Below are 26,005 nucleotides of genomic sequence, written 5' to 3'. Positions count from 1 at the left end.
TGACATATTTTTGCAAGAAAATAAATATCACAAATTTCACAAATATTGCTTTGAATCAGGTTAAAAGTGACATAAAATAAAAATCACACGTTTTTTAAAGGTGGTTTGTTGCTAAATGTTGCAAAAAGTTTATTTCAGCATGCGCAACTTGACAATCGGAGCCTCATATGGTTGTAATATTTTGACTGTTTGTGCATGATGTTGATGGCGTGGTTTCTTCTGAAGGTCATAAACAATATTTTTCCTCTTCAGTTTGACATTTACAGATGAAAGTATTTTCTGAAAATCAAAAATCTGATGTAGACGTGGTGTGTGGTTTTAGTTTATTATTGACCAGCCCCTGTCCTATCAACATACTGTGCGAGTGTGCGTGTGTACGGTCATCTACCGACTGAAAACATCCTGAAGTTCTAATGTGTCCCCTCGTCCTTCCTCTGTAATGATGAACTTGGACAGCACTGAGTGCTTAGACTGTATGAGTGTCACTCCACTAGCTATAATGATCACCAGATAAAGTGATAAAAATAAAATGCTTGTAATTCGAAACCTTATCTTTTCTTTGTGGAGCAGTGGTGGTGGACCACTGCATGGAAACATATTTGACTTGCAGCTGTTTAACCAAAGTGAATGGCCAGTCTGTGCAGCGGCCGTTTCCTATTTTCTTCCAGACATGTTATGTTTATTGTTCCTGGTGAGAGATGAGGAAACTTGAAGATGATTCTTTGTGTTCCACGTTTTGCAGACGGTAAATGCGTTGTCCTCCTCCGAGACTCAACTCCACACCAGCGAACAGTCCCACGTGTTACTCATCAGTTTAAATTAGGGATGCACCGAAAGGAATATTCTGGGCCGAAACCAAAAATGAGAAAACCAAGTCCGAAACACTGAAAGAAATTACGAGGCAAATTATACGTCCCATTACATTTATGGCTGTGAATGTGTAGTAGCTGCACTAGAATTAAAATATTGCAATTGTAAAAATGTATATTAATGCTTCAAAGAATAAATTAATTAAAAGTATAAAAATATTTATTTAGCACTGACATTTTAACAATGCACATTATAAAATAAAAAACATTAAATGTATATATTTAATATTGTTCAGGCCTATAACTGACTGAGCTGCTGAAAGAGCGTCAAAATAAAACATGTTTCTCATTGAAACACAAAGTGCATTGAAGTTCTTGATGAAAATCCGCTTCTTAACTTTAATTATTATCCAAACATGTTCTTGGAACATTTCACGATATATCGCGATTTTTTTTTGGTGCCGATTTTAAATCAATTTTTTTTCTTATTTAAAAAATTGATTTAAAATACTTATTTTTATTTTTTCCTGATATTTAGTCAATATTTTTGCCTCCAGGATTTTGAGGCGTGCAGGAAAGATTGTGGCCGACCCCTCCCACCCCGGTCATAAACTGTTTCAATCTCTCCCTTCTGGAAGGAGGTTTCAGTCCATCAGGACCAGAACCTCCAGACACAAAAACAACTTCTTTCCCTCTGCCACCATCCACATGAACACACCCCAAGTCACCCACTGAACCCCCCCCCCCACCCGATCACCACCTCCATGATGACATTATCTGCTGCACTGTATACAGTATATATATATATATATATATATGTATATATATATATATATATATATATTTATCCTATTTATCCTTTATTTTCTATCCTTTATTTATCCCTCATCTTTTATATTTATCATTATTATTATTATTGTTGCTGGGTTGTTCTTTGTTTTTTTATTTTTTTTGTTGTTTGTTTTGTGCACCAACTACCAAGACAAATTCCTTGTACTGTCCTTAAAACTGTACATGGCCATTAAAAACATTTCTGATTCTGATTTCGGCCGAAGACCGAAAATGCAATTTTGTGCCATTTTCGCCCGAAAATTAGCGCTAGCTGGAATTTTGGTAAATCACTAGTTTAAATGGTTTATTCAAAAAGAAATATGAGGAAATTTTCCATTTTTATTCACTTAGGATCCTTTTTACCATCTTGTCCCGCCCCCTAGCTTCTATGTAGCCACTAATTAAATGGCATTCATTGAGATTAAAAACCTTCTTTTGGGTTCTTTCCACCTTGTGGTCGCGTCCCTCCCTGTATGCCCATGTGGCTACTGATCATCTGGAGCTGGTTGAGGTCAGGTTTGAAGTCTCCCTGTGTGTGGCTCTCAGGCTACACCCATATGTACATTGTGTTATTGGAGGCAGCGTGAAAAGCAGGAGGCTCCTTCTGTAATAATGGCTCCTCCCTCTCCTCGGTGTGTCATGGCCAACTGTTGCAGCTTCACTACAAATAGACGTGTGTGACCTCCAGAGCTAAATCAGGAGCAGTGAGAGAGAGCATGACTGACCTCTGAGGACAGACAAAGACCATCGGTGTCTCGGCTTCACTCGGACACTGAACTTCTTCTTTTGCGCGGTTGAAGGGATGGAGGATCCCAGCTCCGTTCCCGTGGTAACTGCTAGTCCTGCGGTCATAGGCGGTGACATCCAAGGTGAGGATCTCCTCAACACCAAAGGTCTGGATGGTTTTGTTCACCTCAGGGAAGGAGGAGTCAACCTGCATTCTTTTCATGGAGTTAGAGAAGAGTTTATGCAGGAGCAAAATGGACATTAATGCTCTAAAATCAGATTTAAGGCTCCTTAGACCAGGACTATCCAGGACTTGCTCTGATTGGTGGAAGAAAGCTAAGTTAACGCCTTCATTTGTCTCGATTTGCATTCCCACTGAGCTTCCTAAAGCTCCACAATCCCCGTTAGTTAAAGAGAGAGGAAGGTTAAATGTACTAGGACCAATTCCAGCTCATCGATCGTTCACAATAATGCAGAGCAACCATAGCCTTACATAAAAGCTGGTACAGTAGTAATGTGATCTTCTCAGTGAGTCACAGACCTTTTATTTACTGTAAGGCCTCAGATTTTATATTTCAAATTTCAATGCAAAAAATGCTTAATTAGGATTAGGTTAAATCTTGTAAATAATTAAATGTTTTCCATGCTTCAGAAGTCAAAACAATATGAGATTGAGTACAACTGAGGCTAGAGCCTCTCATTTTCCCTTTGCCTATCAACTTTATGGCTCTTAAACTTCCCAAAATCAGCCAAACATGCTGACTTAGCAGGTTGCACATAGCATTATTGGTCCAGTCCGTAGAGCAGCACCTCAGGTTTGGACTCAAATACATGCTTTCCATAACCACCACACAGGAGGAACAGAATGGAGGGATGTGTGCATAACGTGACATTTTACTTTAAATTAAACTGAAAAAGAGTAGAAACACGTCTGTGCTGTAAAGCCTTGCAGGATATGAAACTTTTTAATGAAATAAATAAATGAAAACCAAATGTAATGACAGCTTTTTAATCAATTAAAGTTCTGTTATCTGATAATTATAAATACATATAAAAAAGAAATACCGGTAGTTTAAAAAATATATGATTTTAATAAAGAAAACAAATTAGTACAAACAAACAAAGTATTTTTTTAGGCTTTATTTGTATCCTTATTACTTAAATTGGACAATAATACATGAAAAAAATGGCTAGACTGTTCTCGTGTGTGTATAAAGGTCATTTTTGGAGCCTGTGTGATATGAAATGTTTTGACGACTCATTTAGCCCCTCATCCAGACGCAAACAGAGCCAGACCTGTGGCAGAAAAACAGAAACAAATCAGTTCTTAACCAGGTGCCCACTCCTGTCATCCACTTTCATCCATACCCAAATCTGTGCAGTGCTAATGTAGGCGCTCCTGTTTTCTGTTATTGTGTAAAACGAACAGAAAAGAGAATTTACTTACTGAAATGGAAATGGCAATATTATTATTATTAATTCAAACAAATGTAAACTGCAATACAACAGAGAATATACCCTCTCACGCACGTTTTGCACAATATCCCGCATTTACATGCAATTTTCCACCATAAACCAGGTGGTCTAACATGTATATGTTTAGCAAACGGACAGACAACAAATCTCACCAACATCTTTTTCAACACGAGCATTTGTCACAAATACAGCAATATATGAAATTAATGACAATGGTTAACTCAGTTAACCATATTTAGCGTGTTTGTCACAATTTTGTAAAGTTTCAAAGTCAGTAGTGACATCTGATTAGGGAGAGCCGTTTAAACAGACAGAAAACCGAAAATGGTCAACTAACATGAAAATTATGCTAAAAACATTACATCCACACATGCTGCTCCTCCTCACTGCTCCACGCCTGCATATTTTTTCTGTGCTCATGATAGGACCTGCTTCTGTCGCTGAAATGACGCTGCGAGTCGATCACGTTAGTAAGTGGATGGTCGAGTGAGATCCCCGGAAAACTCCGGAAATAAAAAATGAAAACCTTATTTCAAACAATTATACTTTCTCTGTGGCCTGTTCTAAATGTAGGTAGCCTGGGTGTTAGTTGTGGAAACGTGGTTTAAGGCGTTGTAGCATGAGCTGTCATCAGGTCTTTAGTTCTCGTCTCATTCTGGCTGCTGGAGTGTTTTTGATCCATTGTTTCTTCCTGTATCAGATCTTTCTGCAGCTTCACATGTCGGGATTCTCTGCATCAGCTTTCCGTTTGCTTCAAAACCAAACGCTGATCAAACCAACAACACCTCGCACACCTGTTGAATCTCTGCACAGCTATTTTCTCCCATCATGCATTGCAGAACCTCAATAGCTCTCCCAAAAATAGCTCCTAGGTTGTGGTTTGTTGTTTGCTTTCTGCAGCTCTGATCAGTTACTATTGCTGCAGATAAACCACAGTGATGTTTTATATCATTCAACTCATCAGGGCTTTCCCCAAACTTACAACTTTTTGACATTGTGGATTAGAATCAACAAATCCCATTTGAGAAGGAGCTCATTGACATTCTACTCCTCTGTATGACTCTGGATTGTGATGCACAATCTACGCAACAATAGACTGAAAATTTGAAAAAGTTCAGTTTCCTTATCCATCACCTAGAAAGACGCCTAAACCTGAGGGTGTTGGGAAGGACTATGAAACGGCCGCTGCACAGACTTAAAGAAAGATGTTCCTGTTAATGTGCTTTCTTGGATCATTTAGTTAATGTTTGTACTTTTAGAAACATATCTATGCTACACATTTTTGAGGACACACTAACTAATAAGGATGTAAGAAAAAATCGATCCAGCGTTATATTGCGATATTTCACCGCGCAATTATGGCATCTATCAAAAAAATGTTCATGTTTTTTATGAAAAGTCAGTAATTTATCAATAAAGCGCTTTCTGCAGATAAAATCACTAAGTGCTGTAGAGAGGAGTGGAGAAATGAATACAACAGGAGCAACATCATAATAGAATAATAAAACATGGGTGCATCTACATCATAGGAGCAGCATCATAAAAGGATAATAATAAAAAATTTAAATCCAGTTAACAAAGCTTTTCTGAAAAGCAAAGTCATCAACAGTTTCTTAAGTGTCCACACAGTTGAGCTCCTGGAGAGACTGGTGCAGGTTATTCCAGAGTCTGGGGGCCACAGCTTGGAACGCCAAGTCTCCTCTGGTTTTAAATGTAGTTTTTGGGATCTTTAGGAGACCCTGGTCTGAAGACCAAAGACTGCTCCCTGAAGTGTAGGGGCACAAGTCCGAGATATATTGAGGGGCCTGACAATGTAACGCTCGGAAAGTAAGAACTAAGATTTTATACTTGAAGCAAAACTTAACTGGAAGCCAGTGCAGAGTAGAAAGAATGGGGGTGATGTGGGAAGTTCTGGGAGCCCCAGTTAAAAGTCTGACAGCAGCATTTTGTAGGATCTGGAGTCTGTTTAGGGACGACTTATTAAAACAAGTAAAAACAGAATTTCACTAGTCAATGCATGATGATATAAACGTATAAACGTGTGTATGACCAGTTTGAGATCTGATTTTTATAACAAATACCTAACTTTAGAGATAATTCTCAGGTGGTAAAAACAGTTTTTAGTCAGTTGACGACAGTGTTCCTCCAAAGACATCTCTTGATCAAACAGCTAACACTTGCATAGCATGTAAACACCCGGTCAGTGAATCACATAAAACACTCCTCAATGCATTGTAGCTTGGAATTCATTTGCTTTATTTTCATTTTCATCAAAACATACTGGGTAATTTTATGAACGTATGTGGTTACTTTGCTTTTAATAAACTAAGAACTTAACAGAAACAGAATCTGTTGTAAAGGCAAAAGTTAAACTTTTGTGAGAAATGTAATGTTTGATATAAACATACCATTGAATTACAGTTGGTTACCATTTACTTGATTTCACAAGTTAAGAAAAATAAATTGTATTTCATACAATTTTGTACTTATAAAGATGAAATTTGAAATTATTTATATCGCAATGTACATCGTATTGTTTAGTATCGGGATATATCGTATGGTCAGATTCATAGCACACCTCTAACTAATGCACGTTGATCGGTTTGCCATTGATTAAAATGTAAGAATGTGTCGTAGAGGTTCGACGTGAACTGATTGTGCGTTTATACGATGGGACAAACTGTTTTTACACACGTGCATCATGCATGACTGATGAAGTCTGCTGCTGCTCCGTGCATCATATAAACTGATGCCTTCACACAAACGCAGGAATTGCAACTGAGCTGTACTTTGTTTTGTGTTGCAGATGGCGCCAAGCCTCCATCGGCCAATAGGAATGGGAAGAAGGCGGAGTCGGGCTCCGGGAGCTTCTTCACCTGGTTCATCGTCCTTGCTCTACTAGGAGTGTGGACGTCGGTCGCCGTCGTCTATTTCGACCTGGTCGACTACCAGGGAGTCGTTGGTGGGTTTACACACACACACACACACACACACACACACACACACACACACACACACACACACACACACACACACACACACACACACACACACACACACACACACACACTTTGATACTTATCTGTTCAGATTTCAACTAAGGCGTATTTTGGTCACTCTTGATTTCAATGGCATTGTTACATTTTACATTTATGTGACTTCATGAGGACCCTGGTTTAATGCACTAATATTTCAGGTTTAGGTGAATTGTGGAACACATGCAAAAATCAAAGATGAGCTAAAATAGTTCACATACTTTAAACACTTTTCATGCATTTGTGATGAAGAGGAACATTCACAACTTTTTGTCTGAAAGCAGTTTTAAAGGCTGTGAAACTGATAGAATGAAGAAGTAAAAAATGTCTTGATTTTGTGGGTGTGGTAAAAAATGTCCTCATATCTATTGAAAACAAGCTGAAACACGCACGCATAAACATACACACGTGTTCAGGAAATATCTGGATGGATCTGGCAGCTTTATTTCAGTCCAGCCTAATTTTAATCACACTTGGGGGGACATTGTCAGGTTTACGTGACTTATGAGGACCACGGTGTAACACACACTGACAATTCATGTTTACGTGAAAAGTGAGACCAATGCACACTAGGAATTGTCATGCATACATGACACATGTGGAGAGACTTCACAGAAAGTGTTTTAAAGTGTGTGTGTGTGAGCTTCCACATTCAGACACTCAATCAATCAATACACGTTTCATGAATTTGTGATGCAGGACATTCAAGACTTGTTGTCTGGGAGCATTTTTAGAAGGTGTGCTAAGCTGCAGTGTCCTCATTTGGCAGGTGTTTTCCTGTAAAGACCCTGTAATGTAATGAAAACTAGTGCACACACACACATACACATGCACGCTCCTGCACATGTCCTAACCTCGATTGAAACCTGGCTCTAGAGAATCTAGTGATGGGACGATTATAATCCACGGTTTGGATATGATCATGTTTCTGTGGTTATGATGTTTGGTTCAGTTGTTGTTTTTAACTTTATAAATCCCAAAAATCCAGTCCACTGTTGACATGTTTTTTTAAATCAATTTTTAAGTCAGTTCAATCAGATTTAAACATTACGTATATACCATTAACATGAAGTGAAGCATAATTTTAGCATCTTTTTGCTATTTTTATCCTCTGTATAAAAATAGGAGAGCTTTTTTATTCTCTTTAAAGTAAATTTAACCTATAGCAATGCTTTTATTTTGATTAAATGATAGACTTTTAATTTATTTTACATTTATTTTTAAAAATGTATTCAAAGATGTAAATAAATTTAATAGCATAGTGACAGACCCATGTGTTAATGTGACGTATCAAACACCAGCCTTTTTATGGACATGGGGCAGATTGCATGTTCTCTCCTTCGTGCACGTTCTTGTCATGTGATCTCTGATGGTATGGACTGTGGATCAGCTGGCGATTGTGCTGACTCTTGCTGTTTTGTTGCGTTCTTTGTTTTGCATGCAGACAAAGCTCGAAGCTTTCACATTAACCTGTCTGAGGCCTTACAAGGTAAACATCTCAACATTTTCTCTCCTCCTCCTCCTCACACATGGACTAACACACTGTTTGTAGTGGGTTTTGTTCTGAGATCCCCAGGAACGTCAAACTTTTAGATTTAAAACCAAAAATCAGCATCTGAGGAACCAAACCCAGTACATTCTTCATTTGTTTTTGTTTTTCACATTATGAAATTAATGCATTTAAATTGTGTAACTATTATTAATCTTTTGTATTAGGGATGTCCCAATACAATTTCTTCACTTCCGATATGATACCGATAGTGATCCGATATATCAGCACAAATCATACATACTTTTATAACTTATTTTGTAGTGTGGAATATTAGAAAAGACTTGATCAAGTGATGTATGAGAAAAACTGACCCATTAATTATTAACCAATTGGTTACATACATTTTAACCTTCAACATAATATCTACAGTATTCTACAATTGAATAAATATAAATTGGAGATTTTAGACGCAGTCCGATTAAAATCGATATTAGTTTTCTGGCTGATATCGGACCGATATCTAATAGCAATATCAGATCGGGACACCCCTAATTTGTATATACTTGATATCGTTGTTGTTTTGGATTTTTTTCTTGTTGCTGTGTACATATAGACTTTATTCACTATCATATCATTTATTCTTCATCTTATAATTAGTATTGTTGTCACTTTTTTTTCATTTGTGTTTAATGTCTGTTTGTTAGAAGAATGTTTGATCACTCAAGCATTCTTCTTCTTTCTGATAACAAATCACTCATTTTCTCTCAAAAAAGTTTGTTTTTCCTCTTCACTTTGTTAAGAAACATAACACTTGTACTTCTTTCTGTGTCCCTGGTCTGTGTTTTTCTTGCCACAGGTCGGCTGGTCGCTTACGACGCAGACGGAGACGGTGACTTCGACGTTGATGATGCTAAAGTTCTGCTAGGCAAGTCCACGAGTCTCTGATTTTAACCTGTGTGTTCGACTGCAGCGTTTGATGAAGCATGAGGTTAGGATGAAGTGCAGGTTTGGGTTTCTTTTGCACGGCTGTGGATTTTAAATTTGACTCATTTAAAATAATTTCAAAAAAATATGCGCTTAACAATATGAAGCAAAAATCAGTCCGGCCTTTAGGAAGAACTGATTTCCAACTTTCTCTGCACATCAGACACACACTTGCCGTCCTTGTCCAACATCTGTTTTTTGTTACAGACATATAAAGAATAGATCTGTTCCTGTCAAAGAAACATATTGAAACTTAAAAACATGAACCAAATGTTAAAAGGCATGTATGCAGCTGATTAAATTGAGAGATGAAAAGCATCTCCTCATCTTTCTGGGCTTATCTGACAGTCTGTGCAGCGCTTTTTTCATACTTGAGGATGAATCATTGTTCCACGTATTGCAGACAGTAAATGTGCTGTCTTCGTCTGAGACTGTGAACGATCTCCATACCAATTACCAGTCCCACGTGTTTGGGTTAGCTTAGCATGTAGCGGCACAAGCTCAGCAGGGTCAAAGGGGAAAGGGGTGGGGCTATGTTACTACGTTCATTTATCTCTTCAACTTTTCTGATCAGAATAATGAAGAAAATGTTAGAAATATGCAATTATGTGCTGATAAGTATGGTACATTTTAACCTTTATGATTATTTTTTGAAAACGTTTTAAGTTTTACTTTTATAGCTTCTGTGGTCTTTTGCACATTTCTTCTTTTTTATTGTTAAAGTAAAACAATTTAAATATATAAGCAATAGTTCAATAGTCCAGTGTTTCTCAAATGGGGGTACTCAATGGCACTACGGGGGGAGGGAGAGAGAGCGAGAGAGAGAGGAAAAAAGAAAATACAAAATGGGGTTTTATAATGTTTATTTCTAGTTAAAGATTTTAATTATGCTAAATATTACCACCAACTCAAAAAACAACAAAAACACATAATAAGAGAAAAATATACAGATTAATAAAAAGAACAAACAACAAAATGACACAAAAAACACACACTGGGAGAGAAAAATACAAAATACACAAAAATAAAAGAGAAACATACAAAACAACACCAAAAACACACACTGAGAGGGATTAATTTAAATAATACCAACAAGACACAAAAACACCCAAAATAAGAGAAAAATATAGTGAATAATAAAAAGAAAAGACAAAATACACAAAAACACACCAAATGATAATAGAAATGATCTTGTTTAGAACATGAACTGAAAATACAAGAGCCAGTCTTGGTTCCACACCAGGCGGGAGATGACATGATAAAAACTATAGAAATAAATACTGTTTCTTTCCACTTATTTACAAAAGGAGATAATTTAAAATGTGTGTTATCACTCTTTCATATCATCATTATGCTCTATATTAGTTCTTCATAGAATTCTCAGCAAAATGTTGTAGTCAAAAAAAGGGGGTACTTGGATTCAAAAGTTAGGGAAATCTGTGCTTGAGCCCAAAAATTTTGAGAACCACTGGTTTAATCTGTTACAAAAGTAGTGGATTTATTTATAAAAGATAGATAAATTTCTGCTGAGGTTGTGCATGTTGAAGTCTGGTTTGGGTTGATGATGTGACTGAAGAAGACTCTGCTGTTATCCTGTGGTGGTCTGTAGTCACGTGCTGGCTCCCTGTTGCTGACGGAGCCTGACTCCTTCCCTCTCTGCTGATCGACTCTGAAAACTTCTTTTCCTTCTCTTGTTTCCTTCCTTCACTGCTTTTTCTTTGTCCACTTCGACCTTTGCGTTGCTTTTTTTTCCGTTCCCACGCTGTTCTTCCACTCCTTCCACCCTTTTCCCCCTCCATCACACACTCCATCCACCATCTCCCATGTGTTAGGCCTGAGTGCTGAGGGCGAAGTGCAGGCTGAGTCCCAGCTTCTGGAGTGGTTGCACGAGGTGGAGGAGGGCGGCTCAGATTGGCTTAGCGGTTTCTTCACTTTCCTCTATGGTCTGATTAACCCTATGGAGAGTCTGGAGGAGGATGAGCTCGGAGAGACGGACATGCAGGACGAGGACGAAGACGACGAGCTGCCGGTTCACAGAGAAAGAAAGGAGGAGGAGAAAGACGGGAACCCGGGGCAGAAGATCATCATTGTTGGCCTTCATAATCAGTAACTCTGGACTTATCGGAGGCTGTTGGCGTTCAGCCGTGCTGAGGGAAGGCGAGAGCAGTTTTCTTCTGCTTATGTTCAGCTTTCAAACACAGCACGGAATCAGAAACTGAAGGACAGCGTTTCAGTCCTGCTTCAGAGACGTCTTTCTGAAGCTTGGAAGTGTGTCGCTCAGGGAGGTTGTTCCTTTCACCTCCTGCAACCTTCAACACTGCAGATATGCTCCCTCCTGATGTTTCTACATCTTTCTGCAGACTTCAGGAGAACAGGGAACTCATTTCTAAGTTCCAAGAAGGTAGTTTTGTGTGTGTGTGACGATAACAGAGGTAATTTTTCAGCTGATGGAGAAAAACTTGCTGGAAGGAAGCCTGTTGGTTTTTCAGTTCAACTTGTGATCGTTATAACTGGTTTCGGCAGAAGTGATGCGCTAATGCTGTTCATTATAATACAATAAAAACACACATCAGATGACAGCGATGCATTGATTTAGGGTTTTTTAAAACATATGCCAGAAACTAGTCACAAGATAACATGAGCACAAATCCAAACGTAACAGACTCTTCCTTCTCAAAGTTCAGCTTCTTCCTCCTGAAGAAACAGGAGGACGAGGAGACACATTTCAGCTGTTGCCAGATGTTTCACTGGCTTTGATGCCTTTGTGCTTCAGATCGCACTGTTCATTCAGCGCACACGCACAGTATGCTGATTGGTCTGCGGGAGGGGGAGGGGGTACAATAATAACACAAAACACTCCTACATCAGATTCCTGACCAATCACATGATCGTTTTTGATGTATCAAACTTCTCTGTTCTCCTGATGTATGTAGGACTCAAGCTGCTGCATGGCTTTAAAAGCAGACATTTATTCAGGGTGTTAGGACATGAAGCACAAATTTGTATCTTTTGAGGCTCTTAAGTTTCTTCTTAACTCGTGTTTCTACCTCCTGGAGACGCAACACGGTCTGTGTGCGAAATGTTGGCAATGTGAGTGAACTGCACACGACTAAAAGCCAAAGCCAACAGAGCAGTGCACACACTGATGACTGTCTTACCTGCGCTGCTTAGTTTACCTGCTCAGGTGTGGACACGGAAATGCACTGACAGGAGCCTTTAGGAGTTTACAGTTCTGTAAAATCACATGATAGCTGCTCCAAAATGCACAGAAATATCAATAAACAAGCCTTAAACTGGCCAATCACAAGTTGGTTCCCAGTTATTTTGGTGTTTTACATACTTTGACGTATTAAGTTGTCCTGGAGGAGTGCAGTCCTGTAGTTTTTGTTGTTGCTTTAGATGTACATGATTGGATCCTTGGTGTGATACAGAGTCAAAGGAGAATATACTCTGAATTGTTCTACTTTGAGGCATAATTAGACAAATTTTAATATTTTTTTGTACTCAGACTTTTCTTTCATTCCTGATGTGTTTTTAGGCAAACTGTTTCCCTGGATCGCTCCTTTTGGTTCAGCTTTGTTTCATTTGATATTGATGCGCTTCCCACTGATTATTACTGTCGGTGAGACGTTCGCTGACCCTGGTATGCCATACTTCCTCTGGCAGAGCGTGATGGATCAGTTGTACTGGATCGACACAGCAGAAATGATCCATTCCTGCTTCACAAGCTGAGCCGTGATCTGCAGACTTGTGATGTGACGCATGTGACATGTCACCAGTTTCAGTTTCTAAATGGATGCCAGCGTGAGACGAACCAACAACTGCAGCCTTGGCACAAAATAAAGACACTGTAGCTGTGTGTTAGTCAAACTGTACAGTTAACCTGCAGTTTATAGACTTTAACTGTTCGTAATAGGGCTAATTTTTCACGATTAGGGAAAACGGGCCAAAATCACAGAATCTTGCATTGAACTTATTGAAATGGAAATAGCTGTATGACATGGAATATTGCCTTGCATACTCATTCTGGGAGAATCTCACACATTTTCATCACAGTTTTTCCATAAACTGGTGGTTTAATATGAGGAAAGTGTTTGGAAGACAAACACACAAACGCAAAATCACTCAAGACCATTTAATCTTATTAGATTTGGTGCCATTTAAGGGTAATGTTTTGACTTTTGACACATCAACAAAATACAATTATTTAGAAGATTTAAGTTCATTCATCCCTATAATACATTTTCACATGATTTTGGAATGTTTGTAAAATAGCAGACTGCTCCAACACGTTCTTATGTCGTACGTAGTCATAAATACAAAATACAAAAATTTTGTTAGACTGAAACAAACACATACACTGAAAATGTAGAGAAAATGTATCTAAACCTAAATTAAGAGAAACCTCAAAGAAAGAAGTTCAGCAAAGATATCCATAATCCATGTATTTGAAACCAGATGTTGGTCATTCATTGGTTTTGTAGAATGCCGCAAAGGAAATTAAAAACTTGAATTAGTGGAGACTTCCGCCGAAGTTTCCATGCAAAATTTAAATTGTTGCCTTTGAAACATGTTGATAGAAGCAAGAGGCTTTTTTGCATTCTCTCGAAAACAACAAAATGTTCTTGCCTTCAGGGATACTGCTTGTAAATATTATCCACTAATGAACTATTGTGTGTGTGTTCGTACAGTCATTATGTTCTAAATAAATCAGTTAACATATTAATTGTACGGGTCGAAATTACTTAACATGTTAGCTCTGGTTATGTAAAGTAATTAAGAAGGATTCCCTGAAGTACAAGTGAACACAGCCTGGGATTTGGTGTGTAAACGGCTTGTACATTTGGTTTCAGGGCGTCTCTCCTGCCTCAGGTCTTGCATGGCGGACAGCCAAAGCCAGAGGGAGTGGTTTCAAGCACATGGTGTGAAACAGCAGTTTGAGCTGTGAGACACCTTTCCTACATAAACCTAACACAGGAACAAGTCCCAACCGGATAAACCATGTCACTCTGAAACCGCAATGAAGAAAAGCTGTCTGCTCCGCATCCTTAAGGGCTTTATTTAGGTGATAGGGGAACTTCAAAATATTTGTCCCTCATCTTGGAATTTATGTTTTTGGTGTTTGTTTTTAGTAATTTTTTGCATCAGTTTTTTGTCTATTTTTAGAGTCCTTATGTGCATTTCTCTGGTCATTTTGTGTTTCGCATAAAGATGAAAACTGCAATAACTTTCAAAAGTCTGCACAGCGGCTTTTGTTTATATTCCTTAGGAACTAAGAAAACTTGAAGTTGGATCCATGTGGCCCAAGTATTGTAGAGGGTAAATGTGCCGTGTTCCTCTGACACTGAAGGAACTCTAAACCAACGACCAGTCCCACTTGTTTGGATAGTTTAGCACGTAGTGTCACTGACTCGGCAGGACAAAGGTGAAAGGGGCGGAGCTATGTTATCTTCTTTACTTATTGGTTCTAGCTGTCTTTTCAGATGGTAAATGATTGGACTGCATGTGGGATTTGTTAATCTAAAATGCTTGCTTTGAATACTTGACTAGTCAGCCTGAATCTCCAGTTCTTCAGTTTGGTCAGATATTGATGGATCAGTGTTAGGGTTTCTGGTTAACTCTGCGCTGATGATTCTGATTTCACACCGTCGTCTTGTTGTTGTGATCGTTTGTCATCAGAGCTGGTTTGTGAGCATGGCTTTGAGTGAAACGGCATGTTGTCAACTGTGTATGCAGGTACTTTAGGAGCAGTTGGAATGAAAACCAACACAATCCCATCAGTGGAACATGTGTGTATGAAGGTTAACTGGTGTTTTTTGTCTTGTTTGTAAAACTAGATGAGAAACCAGGAGGTGAAACCAAGAGAGGAGGGAAGAGAGGTATCATGCTTGAAGTGTGTCATGTGAGCAGAGTGGTGTGTGTGTGTGTGTTTGTTTTAACCATAGACTGTAAAAAGAATGGACGGGACAATCTCCCCGGTGGAGTGAAGCTCTTATTTTTAGAGCGCCCCCTGCTGACTGGCTGCAGTATAGGTCATAAACCTTGCCTCCTCAATGATGGGCTGTGGGTCAAACATAATTTTTTTTCCGAACCTAAACTCTGCTGTGATCATTACTTATTATCACCCTACATTTTAAATAAGTTATTTGAGGTTGAAAAACGGGATTTTATGTCACATGATGGTGATTGACAGTCGTGGATATTGCGTAGCTCTCTTTGTGAATAGCAGTTACATTGTGAAGGAAAGCAGAGACATCATTTAATGAGATATTTGAGTTGAAATATATCAAATATATATAACCTCTATGATCTGAACAAGCCGTTTCCAGTGGGAAATATACGTATGTCCTTGGCGTAGCTGGGCTACGTAAGTCATCAAGGCAGTACGCTAAATGGGCGGGGCGTGTTACCAGGGCTCCTCCTGCCAGACCCTACCACGCAGACTCCAAATGACAGCAAATTTACAAGATGGAAGCGCCCCTAAGTGCCACATTTGGCTTCAACGTTGTGTAGGAACAGCTACAGTCCACGCCCACTGGTTTTTAACCTGAGTGTACTGATAGTTCGGATTAACAGGGAACAGTTATAGGCTGAGCAGCCAATTAACACTCTGCATCGCAGAATTAAGTTCTTTAAACAGAAATATATCCGTGCCTATGTGTTTTGGGAGAGTATCATGTATTTTCAACATATGTTCTCATAAAACGGGAGGTTAAAAAGTGTTTAGTTGAGATTAACTCTTGGCGATGTCATATTTTCTGCTCCGAAATCTCGCAAGATTGCGTTGTCTCTATTGATTTTGTGACATTTGACTATACTGTTTTGACTTCTGATGCATCAAATAATTAAATAATTTCCATGACGTTTACTGATTGAGTAATTACAGTAGAAAGAGCTGATCAAACAAAATGGAATATGGGGGATTTTGCAAATGTATAATTGGAGGCTCTACTAATGTGTGTGTTTGTTTTTTATTTACCTTTGATGGGTTGTGTAAAACTTTAACTTTAAATAAAAAAAATACATAGCTTTGCTAACATTTAGTTTAGCATATTATTTTGGATTTAGATATAGATATTGAAGGAGATAAGTGAATTTTAATGACCTGAGTATTTTAAATAGACATAATTCCTGGTGCGTTTTGCATGGGAGCGTGTGTAGTTCTGATCTAATTTCCTTGCTCCTCCGCCTGCTGTGTGTCTCATAACCGTGTGAGCTCGAGCATGGCCGTCTTTTACACGCTCTCCCAACCCAAACAGAACGCTGTTCTCCTTCATCCATCCCAGACGCCTCCACAGCCAAGGACGTAGGCTTTAAGCTCCGGGAAGCTCTCAAGCAGCAGTTGGCCATCATCCACGAGCGCGTGGAGGCCAAGAAGCTGGCCAAGCTGGCTCTGATGGAGGTCAGGGAGCTGCTGGCCAAAGAAGAGGAGGAGAAGGAGCTGCAGCTGGGCAGGGTGGAGATCAGAGCCCGTGTGAAGGAGAGGATCGCCTCCCGGCTGAAGGAGGAGGAGGAGAAGATGGAGAAGGAAGAGGTGGAGAAACTACAGAGGGAGAAGTCCAAGCAGCATGTGGAGGAAAAGATGGAAGAGAGCCAGAAGGAGAAGACCTCCAATAAAAAAAAGGAGGAGGAGGAGAAGAAGACTGGAGAGGGAAAGAAGTCCGACAAGGAGAAGAGAAAGGGGAAAGCTGACAGGGAGGGAAAGTGATGAAGAGTTTTCTCTGATTAATGGTACATTCTGACGTTTCTTGTTGGTGTTTGTCAGTGAGAAAAAGGGGGAGGAGCTTCGTATTCGTTATTTCCGTTTGGAATAAAAATCCTGGTCTATAACTCTCCGGTCCTGGAGGGCCGCTGTCCTGCATGCGTTAGCTGTTTCTACTGTTGGACCTTTGCAGAGCTGCATTACTACAGATCCAGACATGCAGGCAGCTGTGTGAATCCTGCAGGACTGCAGTCCTCCAGGAACACAGATAGGACACCTGCCTGATCAGTCCTTCCTGCAGCCATCATCGTTTTCTGATGTTAATAAAGTTGTTGGCTCCCCTCGGAGGCTTTTTATTTGTCCTGTGTGACATCTTCAGCTTTTGAACTTGTGTGTGTGTGTGCAGGTTTTCACTTCTCTCTGTGAATCTGTTCCACATGTTTCAGACATAAGTCTGCTGACCACACACATGTCCACTCACGGGAACCTACACTGTATACAGTGTATGTGCTGTTTACACACAGCGTGTGAAAATCCACACATGTCTGATCCGATTATATATGCTACATATGTAACAGTCAGCAAAAGAAACCCTTTTAGGTCAGAAGGTCTGAGTGTAAACATGAGAGAATGTCTTTGAATATTTTGTTACAACACACACACACACACACACACAGAACTTGTCAATGTTTGCGTCGTCTCACGTAGGCCTGAAAGAGAAGACCGTTGTCGCCATCAAACGAGACGAACCTGCTGCTCCAGTGGAGACGCCCGAACCAACGCCAGAAGGTAAATAAATGGCTTCAAATATAACTTAAGTCCAAACTTCTAGTGCAATATAACATTTCACCTTATCGGGGCGCTGCACTTATCCAGGGTTAGAAGTGCATAAGAGGAAAAAAGAGAATAGCGTGCAGCCAAAAACAGCACCGCCGCGCGGCTTTTTGGACTTAAGCTCATGGGAGAATAGAGCCCTAAAACACTGAACATTTAATGAGGTATTTATTTATAATTACTCCACTTGTTCAACAAGCACACATTGAACATGAAAAGCTAAACTAACTCCTTTGTCTGAAGTCTGCCAGCATGTTTTTAATAAAAACAGCATGCTGGTTAAGCTACTTAACAGTGTTGATTAAGCTAAAACATAAATATTGTTATTGTGCTGTAATAAAGCACAAGCTTGCAATAAATCTGAATTGTTCAGAGTTTCTCAAAGCTGCAAGTTAAACAGTCTCACTATGACAGTATGAGTTCAGACAGACAGGCTCACATCCTCATCCTCTTATTTATAACAACACAAATATTACACTATTTTACATTTCTCTAATGAGATGCTACTGTCCACATTTATTGATTTATTTATGCAACCTAATACGCTATTATTACTTTGATGTTCTGTTCTAGATTTCCTGATTTTAAAAGAAATCAATTATAACTTTGGTTTAGATGTTTACTTGAACAGATTCAGTTTCTCATTAGTTTATTTTTCTCTCCTTATTGTTCTCCAATTAAAATCGACACTTTTCACCATTATTTTCAAGTAAAATGCTTTTATGCTGTATATTTAGTTCATAGTAGAGGTGTGCGATATTGCAAAATATTGTATTGATCCGATACCAAGTAAGCACACAGCCAGTTTCACCGATATCGATTCCGATCCAATACTTTTTAATAACTAAAATTGATGTATCATCAAACTGCTGACCTTTAGGTGTTTTTATGATTATTATTTTTGTTCAAATGTAGGAGATGATGTGGACAAAGTTGATAAATGATTACAAAATACTTTATTATCCTTCACCATTATTCTTACCAGGCTCCTCGTGATCTCACTGCTCTTTGGGAATCGACTAAGTAATAATAATATAGTAACTTGCATGTAATCATTCAGTATTTATTTCATACTTAACACAAAAGGATAATTATAATCATTCTGTCGGGGCCATGTTATATTAAGTATATTTATTAGTTTCAACTTCAGTAAATATTAAGTATTTATTTAATTTTTCCGCTGCTATGTTATCTGTACACATTTTATGCGTTTATGATTATGTACGTATTTATTGGAGTTAACTTGTCCCGTACATAATCTTTTTCTAGTTACACATATTAGAACTATTTTTATCCTTCCTCTCATTTTGTTTGCACTGTACACTTGCTTGTTTGCTACTGTAAATGTAAATTTCCCCATTGTGGAATGAATAAAGGATTATCTTCAATAACGTTTTTTAATTGGGAAAAATGTATTAAGGTTTTAGGCCATTTCAAAAATGATAAATTATGCAGCGTAAAATATGACGAGTAGAACTTTTAATATGAATATCAACTGATGGCAAAGATGACCACTCCTATACTTATTTCTGTAGTTGGATAATATTGCTAAAGTGGTAGCATTGGTTTGCGATTTTCGAAAAAACAGAGACCAGGCCTAACACTGAGAATAAATAAGTAATTTACAGAAGAAACCATAACAGTAATAGGCTTATTGAACAATATTATTATTATTTTAAATCTTAGGGCTAAATGGGACTTTTCACTTGTTCGATCTTTATAATTTTTAATTATTGATACATAGATCAATAGATGCATCTATATAAAATATCACCCATGTTTTTGTCTCATATTAGAATGATAAACTGAATGCAGGTCATGTAGGGCTCTATCGGCACTTAATGTTTTCCACTTAAAGCACTGATGTTGAGGATATAAATGTTTAATATTGAGTAATAATGAAACAAGAACACAAACTAACATGTTTTCACCATAACTTTCAGGAATAACTTTTTATAATTGAACCATGTTTGATCAACTTTAGATAATCGATTTTAATCAGTCAGCGAGAAAAATAAAAACTGATGACCTTTCAAACATTAAGTGTGGCCTTTGTTTTCACAGCTGTGGTGGAGCCTGATCCTCTCCCTGTTGAAGATGAGATTAAAGCAGCAGAAGCAGAGGACACAGCAGCGCCCCCCGCAGGTACTTTCACCACTACCAAACGCTCTAAACCTCCATTTGAACAAACCAAATAAAGCAGCTTCAGTGTTGCATGAAGAAACAACTTCTTTCAGCTCAAATAGTGTAAATAAGTGCATTTATTCAGGAGACACCACTTGTTTCTATGACACTTGTCATTGTAGTTCCTTTTTTTTTTTTTAATGTATTTTTATTATTTATTGACATGGTATTTTTCTAACCTTACAAAAGAGAAACCATATGTAAAAATAACTATTTATTGCATTTGAACGTCTGAGTGCAGAAGTGAAGGATCAGTTTGTGTTTTTTCAGAGTCTGAAGACACAGCGGAGCCAGAACCTGAAGATGAACCAGAGAATGTGGAAGTGAGTAGAAACGAGAGCAGTGAGTGATGGATGTCAGAGGAATGTGTGGTTGACGCTCTACTGGTGGTTGTGTTTCAGGTGATCGAAGAGGATCCTGAAGTGGTGGAGGAGGAGCCTGTGGTAGAGGAGGAGGAACCTCTGGTGGAGGAGGAACCTGTGGTAGAGGAGGAGGAGCCTGTGGCTGAGGAGGAGCCTCTGGTGGAGGAGGAGGAGGAGCCTCTGGTGGAGGAGGAGGAGTCTCTAGAAGAGGAACCTGAGGAGGAGGAGGTTTGTGCTGTGTTCCTCTCTGGGTGAAATGTGGTTATTACATCAACAATAAATAAGACAAGCTTGGAGGGAAAAGACATTGACTAAAAGAAAAAATAATCAATTGCAAATCTCATACGAATTAATTGTGAATATTTGAAATTGCATTGTGAATTTATAAAAGACATACTAAATCATTAAGTTATTGCAAAGGACAGCTGTCACACGTCTCCAAAGAAGAGGCACAAACACCTCCTGAAGCAGTCAGTACTGATGCCAGAGAGTGGGAGAATTTAGTCCAAAAGGCTCGTAGGAAGCACAGGAAGGAATATATTCAGTGTCACCATTTTAGCCACCAGTAATAATAAGAGTGACATCTTAAATTTCTATCAACTTTCAAAGAACCAGAGAATGTTAAAGAACGAGCTTACGTAACAAACACTACATCACAGGCTGAGATGTGCTGCCAGGGCTCAGTGAATCCTGCACACATTGGAGGCGGTCCAGGGCTTTGTGGGAGCGTTCTGTGTTTGTTCTGCCAGATTTAGTCAGATGATGATCCCCTTTCCTCCTACTCCATCACTGCTGTGTGTTTTACACAGTTAATGGATCTGTAATCAAACAGCCAATGTGTTTACTGGCACTGTGTAAAACACGTCGTCCTCTAATGACAGGAGACTGGATTTGATTTTAGGTTTACTGTGGATACTAACATACAGTGAAGTTCTGGATTGTTTCCTGTTACCTGACTACAATTTATTTTCCTTTACATCATCAAAGGTTGCTGTGGCTGAGCCAGAAGCTGCAGAGGAAGCTGTAGAAGAAGAAGTTCCTGTTGAAGAGGCTGCAGAAGAAGAAGCTCCTGTTGAAGAGGCTGCAGAAGAAGAAGCAGTTCCTGTAGAGGAAGAAGCTCCTGTAGAGGAGGAAGCTGAAGAGGAAGAAGCTCCAGCAGAGGAGGAAGCTGTAGAGGAAGAAGCTCCAGCAGAGGAGGAAGCTGTAGAGGAAGAAGCTCCAGCAGAGGAGGAAGCTGCAGAGGAGGAAGCTGTAGAGGAAGAAGCTCCAGCAGAGGAGGAAGCTGTAGAGGAAGAAGCTCCCGCAGAGGTGGAAGCTGTAGAGGAAGAAGCTCCCGCAGAGGAGGAAGCTGTAGAGGAAGAAGCTCCCGTAGAGGAAGAAGCTCCCGCGGAGGAGGAAGCTGTAGAGGAAGAAGCTCCCGCAGAGGAGGAAGCTGTAGAGGAGGAAGCTCCCGCAGAGGAGGAAGCTCCAGTAGAGGAAGAAGCCCCCGCAGAGGTGGAAGCTGTTGAGGAAGAAGCTCTTGCAGAGGAGGAAGCTCCTGCAGAAGAGGAAACTGTAGAGGAGGAAGCTCCAACAGAAGAGGAAGCTGTAGAGGAAGAAACTCTTGCAGAGGAAGAAGTTCTTGCTGAGGAGGAAGTAACACCTGAGGAAGAAGCTCCTGTCGAGGAAGTCTCAGAAGAAGCAGTCACAGGTGAGGAAGACTACTGTAGGAACAGGATCCCACACAGGCATGTCTATTAACAATATTAACAGGTGACCTATTTTAGTCTCCGTCTCTCTCGGGGACAGCACGTGTGAGTGAGTTTTATAGCGTGGCTTGTTTCGAGGCCTGACGACAAAAACAAATGTTTTCTGCTGACCATCGCACACAAACACCTGTGCGTCTCCATGTTGTGTGCGTGCGTAAGGGCTTCTGTCCTGTGTGTCGTTATCAGAGTTCCTGCAGAACTAAAGCGTGTATCGTATTCTCATTCACAGAAACAGAAGCACAGGAGGAAGAGGAGGCAGCAGAGGAAGGTGAGATCAGTCATTAAAGACCACCTGACACAAAAATTAATGTTGATAATTGCAAGAATACATCCTAAATATTGCATCCACAAAATAGTTTACAATATTATTTCCATCTTAACGTTACATTTAGCATTTTACTGTTACTTTTTGTGCATTTTCGGCCTGTTTTTCGGAGCATAATTATATATGGGTTGTGACCAGTGATGGCAGTAATGCTTTAGAAGTAACATGTTACTGTAATCTGATTACTTTTCCCAAGTAAGGGATTCTACTTGAAGAAACAATAATTAGATTACAGTTATTTTCCCACAAGCAGGCTGCATTACTGCGTTACTAAATGAAACCGTCTTGCTACTGTTTGTTGGGCGTTTAGTGTTTTACAGTCTTTTTTAAATTTTTTTTTTTGCATTATAACCGAGTTGGCCACTGTAGTTTCAAGCCAGTTACATAGGTGGTGCAACATCACTGGTAAACAACACAGGAACATTGAGCACTAGAGAGAGAGCATGTCCAAACCGCTTGGAAGTACTGACATTACTTTGAGTTTGATTCTGTAAAAGACAACAACATTAGCGTCCACTGTCCTCTCTGCGTGTGAAGAAAACTAGTATCTACATCGAACAATTCCACCTCATATCTGAGATAGCAAAGAGCTAGCAGGCACGGGAATGTAAGTCATTGAGAAAGCCCCAGATCCCACTGCTGCTACAACATCCACTTTCACCGAGCGAAACACATCATGAAAAAATACCGTCCAAAAACGGCGTCCAGCTGTTATAATGGCGCGTTTCATTGGCGGTATCGGTTCTACACGGCTCCACACTCCTTTTGCTTTCGGGACCCGTTGAGCACCAACCTGACACCTGAAACTGCCAGACTCCACCGATTGCACTTCTTTGCTGCCATCGCCAACAAAAATCAGTGGTGGCCAAATGCTTCCTCTCTGTGCCTGAGTTGATGACTCTACGCTGTGATGATTCTCTGAACCAATCAGTGTCTGCTTTGAGCCTACGTCACATTTTCAGACCACAGCTGTTTTTCTTGGAACCTCAACAACAGCAGGTACTAAAAAAGCAGCACCAGGCCAGTGGAAACGCGCTAAGTGAGAGTATGAAATGCACCTTGTTAATAGAATGAAGAGTTGATTTATTTTATTAAAATTTGGTGAAATGTGCAGTAAATAAGTTTCAATATTCAACAAATTTATTCAAGTCAGAAACTATTACTTTTCATTTCATTTTTGCTTGATGCAATGTGCGTAGTGTAAGAATATTTAAAAACAGACTGTTCATTTGATTACATTTTTAATGTGGAACATGCCAAAAGAATAGAATTATGCTGAAAGATCTACTGTTTAATAATTTGCACATCACATTTTTGAAAAGTACCTTAATTATATAAAGAAAAATAGTTAAAGTACCGAGTTACTTTTGAAAATAAGTAATCAGTAAAGTAACTGGATTACTTCCTTGGAGGAGTAATCACTAATCACTATCTAATAGGGGTGTCTCAATTTTTCGATTTTAATTTTTTCAATTCATTTTTAATTTATTTTATTCAATTGTAGAATACTGTAGATATTATGTTGAAGGTTAAAATGTATGTAACCAATTGGTTAATAACAAATGGGTCAGTTTATCTCATACTTACTGTTGCTGACTATTGTTCTCTTTTTGAGTAACATCATTAAAGCCTTTTCTAATATTCCACACTACAAAATAAGTAATTTAAAAAAAATATTATTAAAGGGAAGAAAGAGGGGAAAAAAAACGATTCATGCTGATATCGGATCAATATCGGTATTATATCGAAAATGAAGAAGTTGTATCGTGACATCTCTGTTAACTAATTACTATTTCCAAGTAACTTGACCAAGTTACAACAAGATGATAACCAAGGACAGTGTGAGCTTCACTGCAGCGCTGATTATTCTTACTAACCCAACTACCCTCAAAGATGCCTCCATACTATGTAGTAGCTCATTGTAAGAAACCTTCTGTGAATGAAGTTTCCTTATTTACTCTGAGCCTGATGTTCCTACAGCTGAGCACAGACAGCAGGGCTACTTCCTCATCATATTAGAGTGCTGGTCCACTCCGGCCCCAACCCAACATAGTTTAAATGTGTTTTTTTTTTAATCTGACACATTTATATTTGTGTGGAAAGCCCACTTCTAATAAGGTTCTGTGGGACCTTCTCAGGATCACGCATTGCTAAGATCAGCATGCACTGGGAGCGTGTAAGCGTCTGTAGTGTGTCTGTCTGAATATGCAACAGACGTCTGTCATCATTACTGTGTAGAGACTATGAAGTGTTGTCGAGCAGCAGCAGCAGCATCTGTGGAATGTGTGCGTTGCCAGGTTGGAAGGAATTACGTAGCCAGGGAGCGCGCTGGCATTTTACTGAGAAGACATGAGTCAGAATCCTTCCTGAAGTTCATATCGATGAAGCTGAATGAATCCTTCAGCCTGAATAATTATATCTGAAACTCATGCTTAGATTCATCTGAACATGAAGGAGAACCATTTTCAAAGTGATCTTCTCTAGAAATCAAACTTTGGTGTGCTTTAGACCTGTCACTCACAAGCTGAGAGTTTCTGAGCTGATGTCACAGTCGGACCTTTGGACTCCAGCAGCAGCGCTTTAGAGGAAGTGGAAAATACAATGTTAATTTAAAGATTGTGATTGATCGGAGCTTGGAGCGTTTATTACCGGATATCGGCATGATTTTGATGTCAAAACTGGTGTAATGTGCCCTTTAAGCTTTTACTTACACGTGCCAAAGAAGTTACATATAAACAGAAACAAACCAGACATTTTGATCTCATTAAAACAATAAATACGATTGTAGATCTATTACATTAATCATTTCTGTTTTGAAATCTTTGTCCTGTTCACAGAAGCAGAGTATGAGGAGACAGAGGAGGAGATTCAGGACGAGCCCACAGGTACACACACACACACACACAGAGCCTGATGTTTATGACCTTATGAATTTACATCTTACGTCTGTTCTGTTAGAATAACTTTTCTTTCACACTGTGAAATGAACAAACACCTGATTTTATTTGAAGCTTGAACATCCAGAGCTTCTTATAAAAACACGTCTTTGTAATTAACTGCATATTTTAATTGAATCATAGTTCTGACAATAAAAAGCAAAGGTAAAAGGTCACATTAGATGCATTTATGGTAATGATGAGGTCTTGGAAGTCACTGCTGAAGCTCCTGATCTTCTTGTCAGCACTGCCCTCTATGTGTTACAGATTGTAACTGCAGTCTGTTTATCAGCAGGTGAACATATAGAGGCATAAGGTCAGAGTCAGACCAGAGAGAATATTATTGATTTTTGACAAAATATAATATTTTATCACAAAATAAGTCACCTTGACGTTGTAATCAGTTATTTACACTGTGCCTGTAAAAGGGTTCATTTTTTGCTTCCTCACATGTGCATTAATAGACTTTAGTGAGTATAGTCTAACAATAGAGTAATTATCACTAAATCAGGTTTTTGTGCTTCTCATTGTGAAGATAAAATAATTTTGTACGAAGACTTA

General features: G+C 39.0%; 1 protein-coding gene across 8 annotated transcripts in view; it reads left to right on the top strand.

The window, feature by feature from the left end:
* asph (aspartate beta-hydroxylase) overlaps positions 1-26,005 on the top strand; it is a 34,503-nt gene that overhangs the window by 5,358 nt on the left and 3,140 nt on the right. Inside the window, exons 1-12 of one of the 8 annotated variants that reach the window (XM_028471895.1) lie at positions 2,294-2,533; positions 6,649-6,804; positions 8,322-8,366; positions 9,226-9,294; positions 17,764-17,844; positions 19,954-20,034; positions 20,344-20,396; positions 20,475-20,663; positions 21,423-21,545; positions 21,579-22,125; positions 22,413-22,451; positions 25,346-25,393. In XM_028471895.1, the coding sequence (XP_028327696.1) occupies positions 2,443-2,533; positions 6,649-6,804; positions 8,322-8,366; positions 9,226-9,294; positions 17,764-17,844; positions 19,954-20,034; positions 20,344-20,396; positions 20,475-20,663; positions 21,423-21,545; positions 21,579-22,125; positions 22,413-22,451; positions 25,346-25,393 (1,522 nt within the window). In that variant the 5' untranslated portion in view covers positions 2,294-2,442. Of the gene's footprint in view, positions 1-2,293; positions 2,534-6,648; positions 6,805-8,321; positions 8,367-9,225; positions 9,295-17,763; positions 17,845-19,953; positions 20,035-20,343; positions 20,397-20,474; positions 20,664-21,422; positions 22,126-22,412; positions 22,452-25,345; positions 25,394-26,005 lie in introns of those variants that run through there. The other 7 variants (XM_028471898.1, XM_028471899.1, XM_028471894.1 and 4 more) reach the window with 7 other exon arrangements.

This window comes from Gouania willdenowi, chromosome 17 (assembly GCF_900634775.1).
Source record: "Gouania willdenowi chromosome 17, fGouWil2.1, whole genome shotgun sequence".
NCBI classification, from domain to species: domain Eukaryota; kingdom Metazoa; phylum Chordata; class Actinopteri; order Blenniiformes; family Gobiesocidae; genus Gouania; species Gouania willdenowi.
The sequence above is the reverse complement of the archived record's forward strand: the minus strand, read 5'-3'. Positions and strand labels throughout refer to the sequence as shown.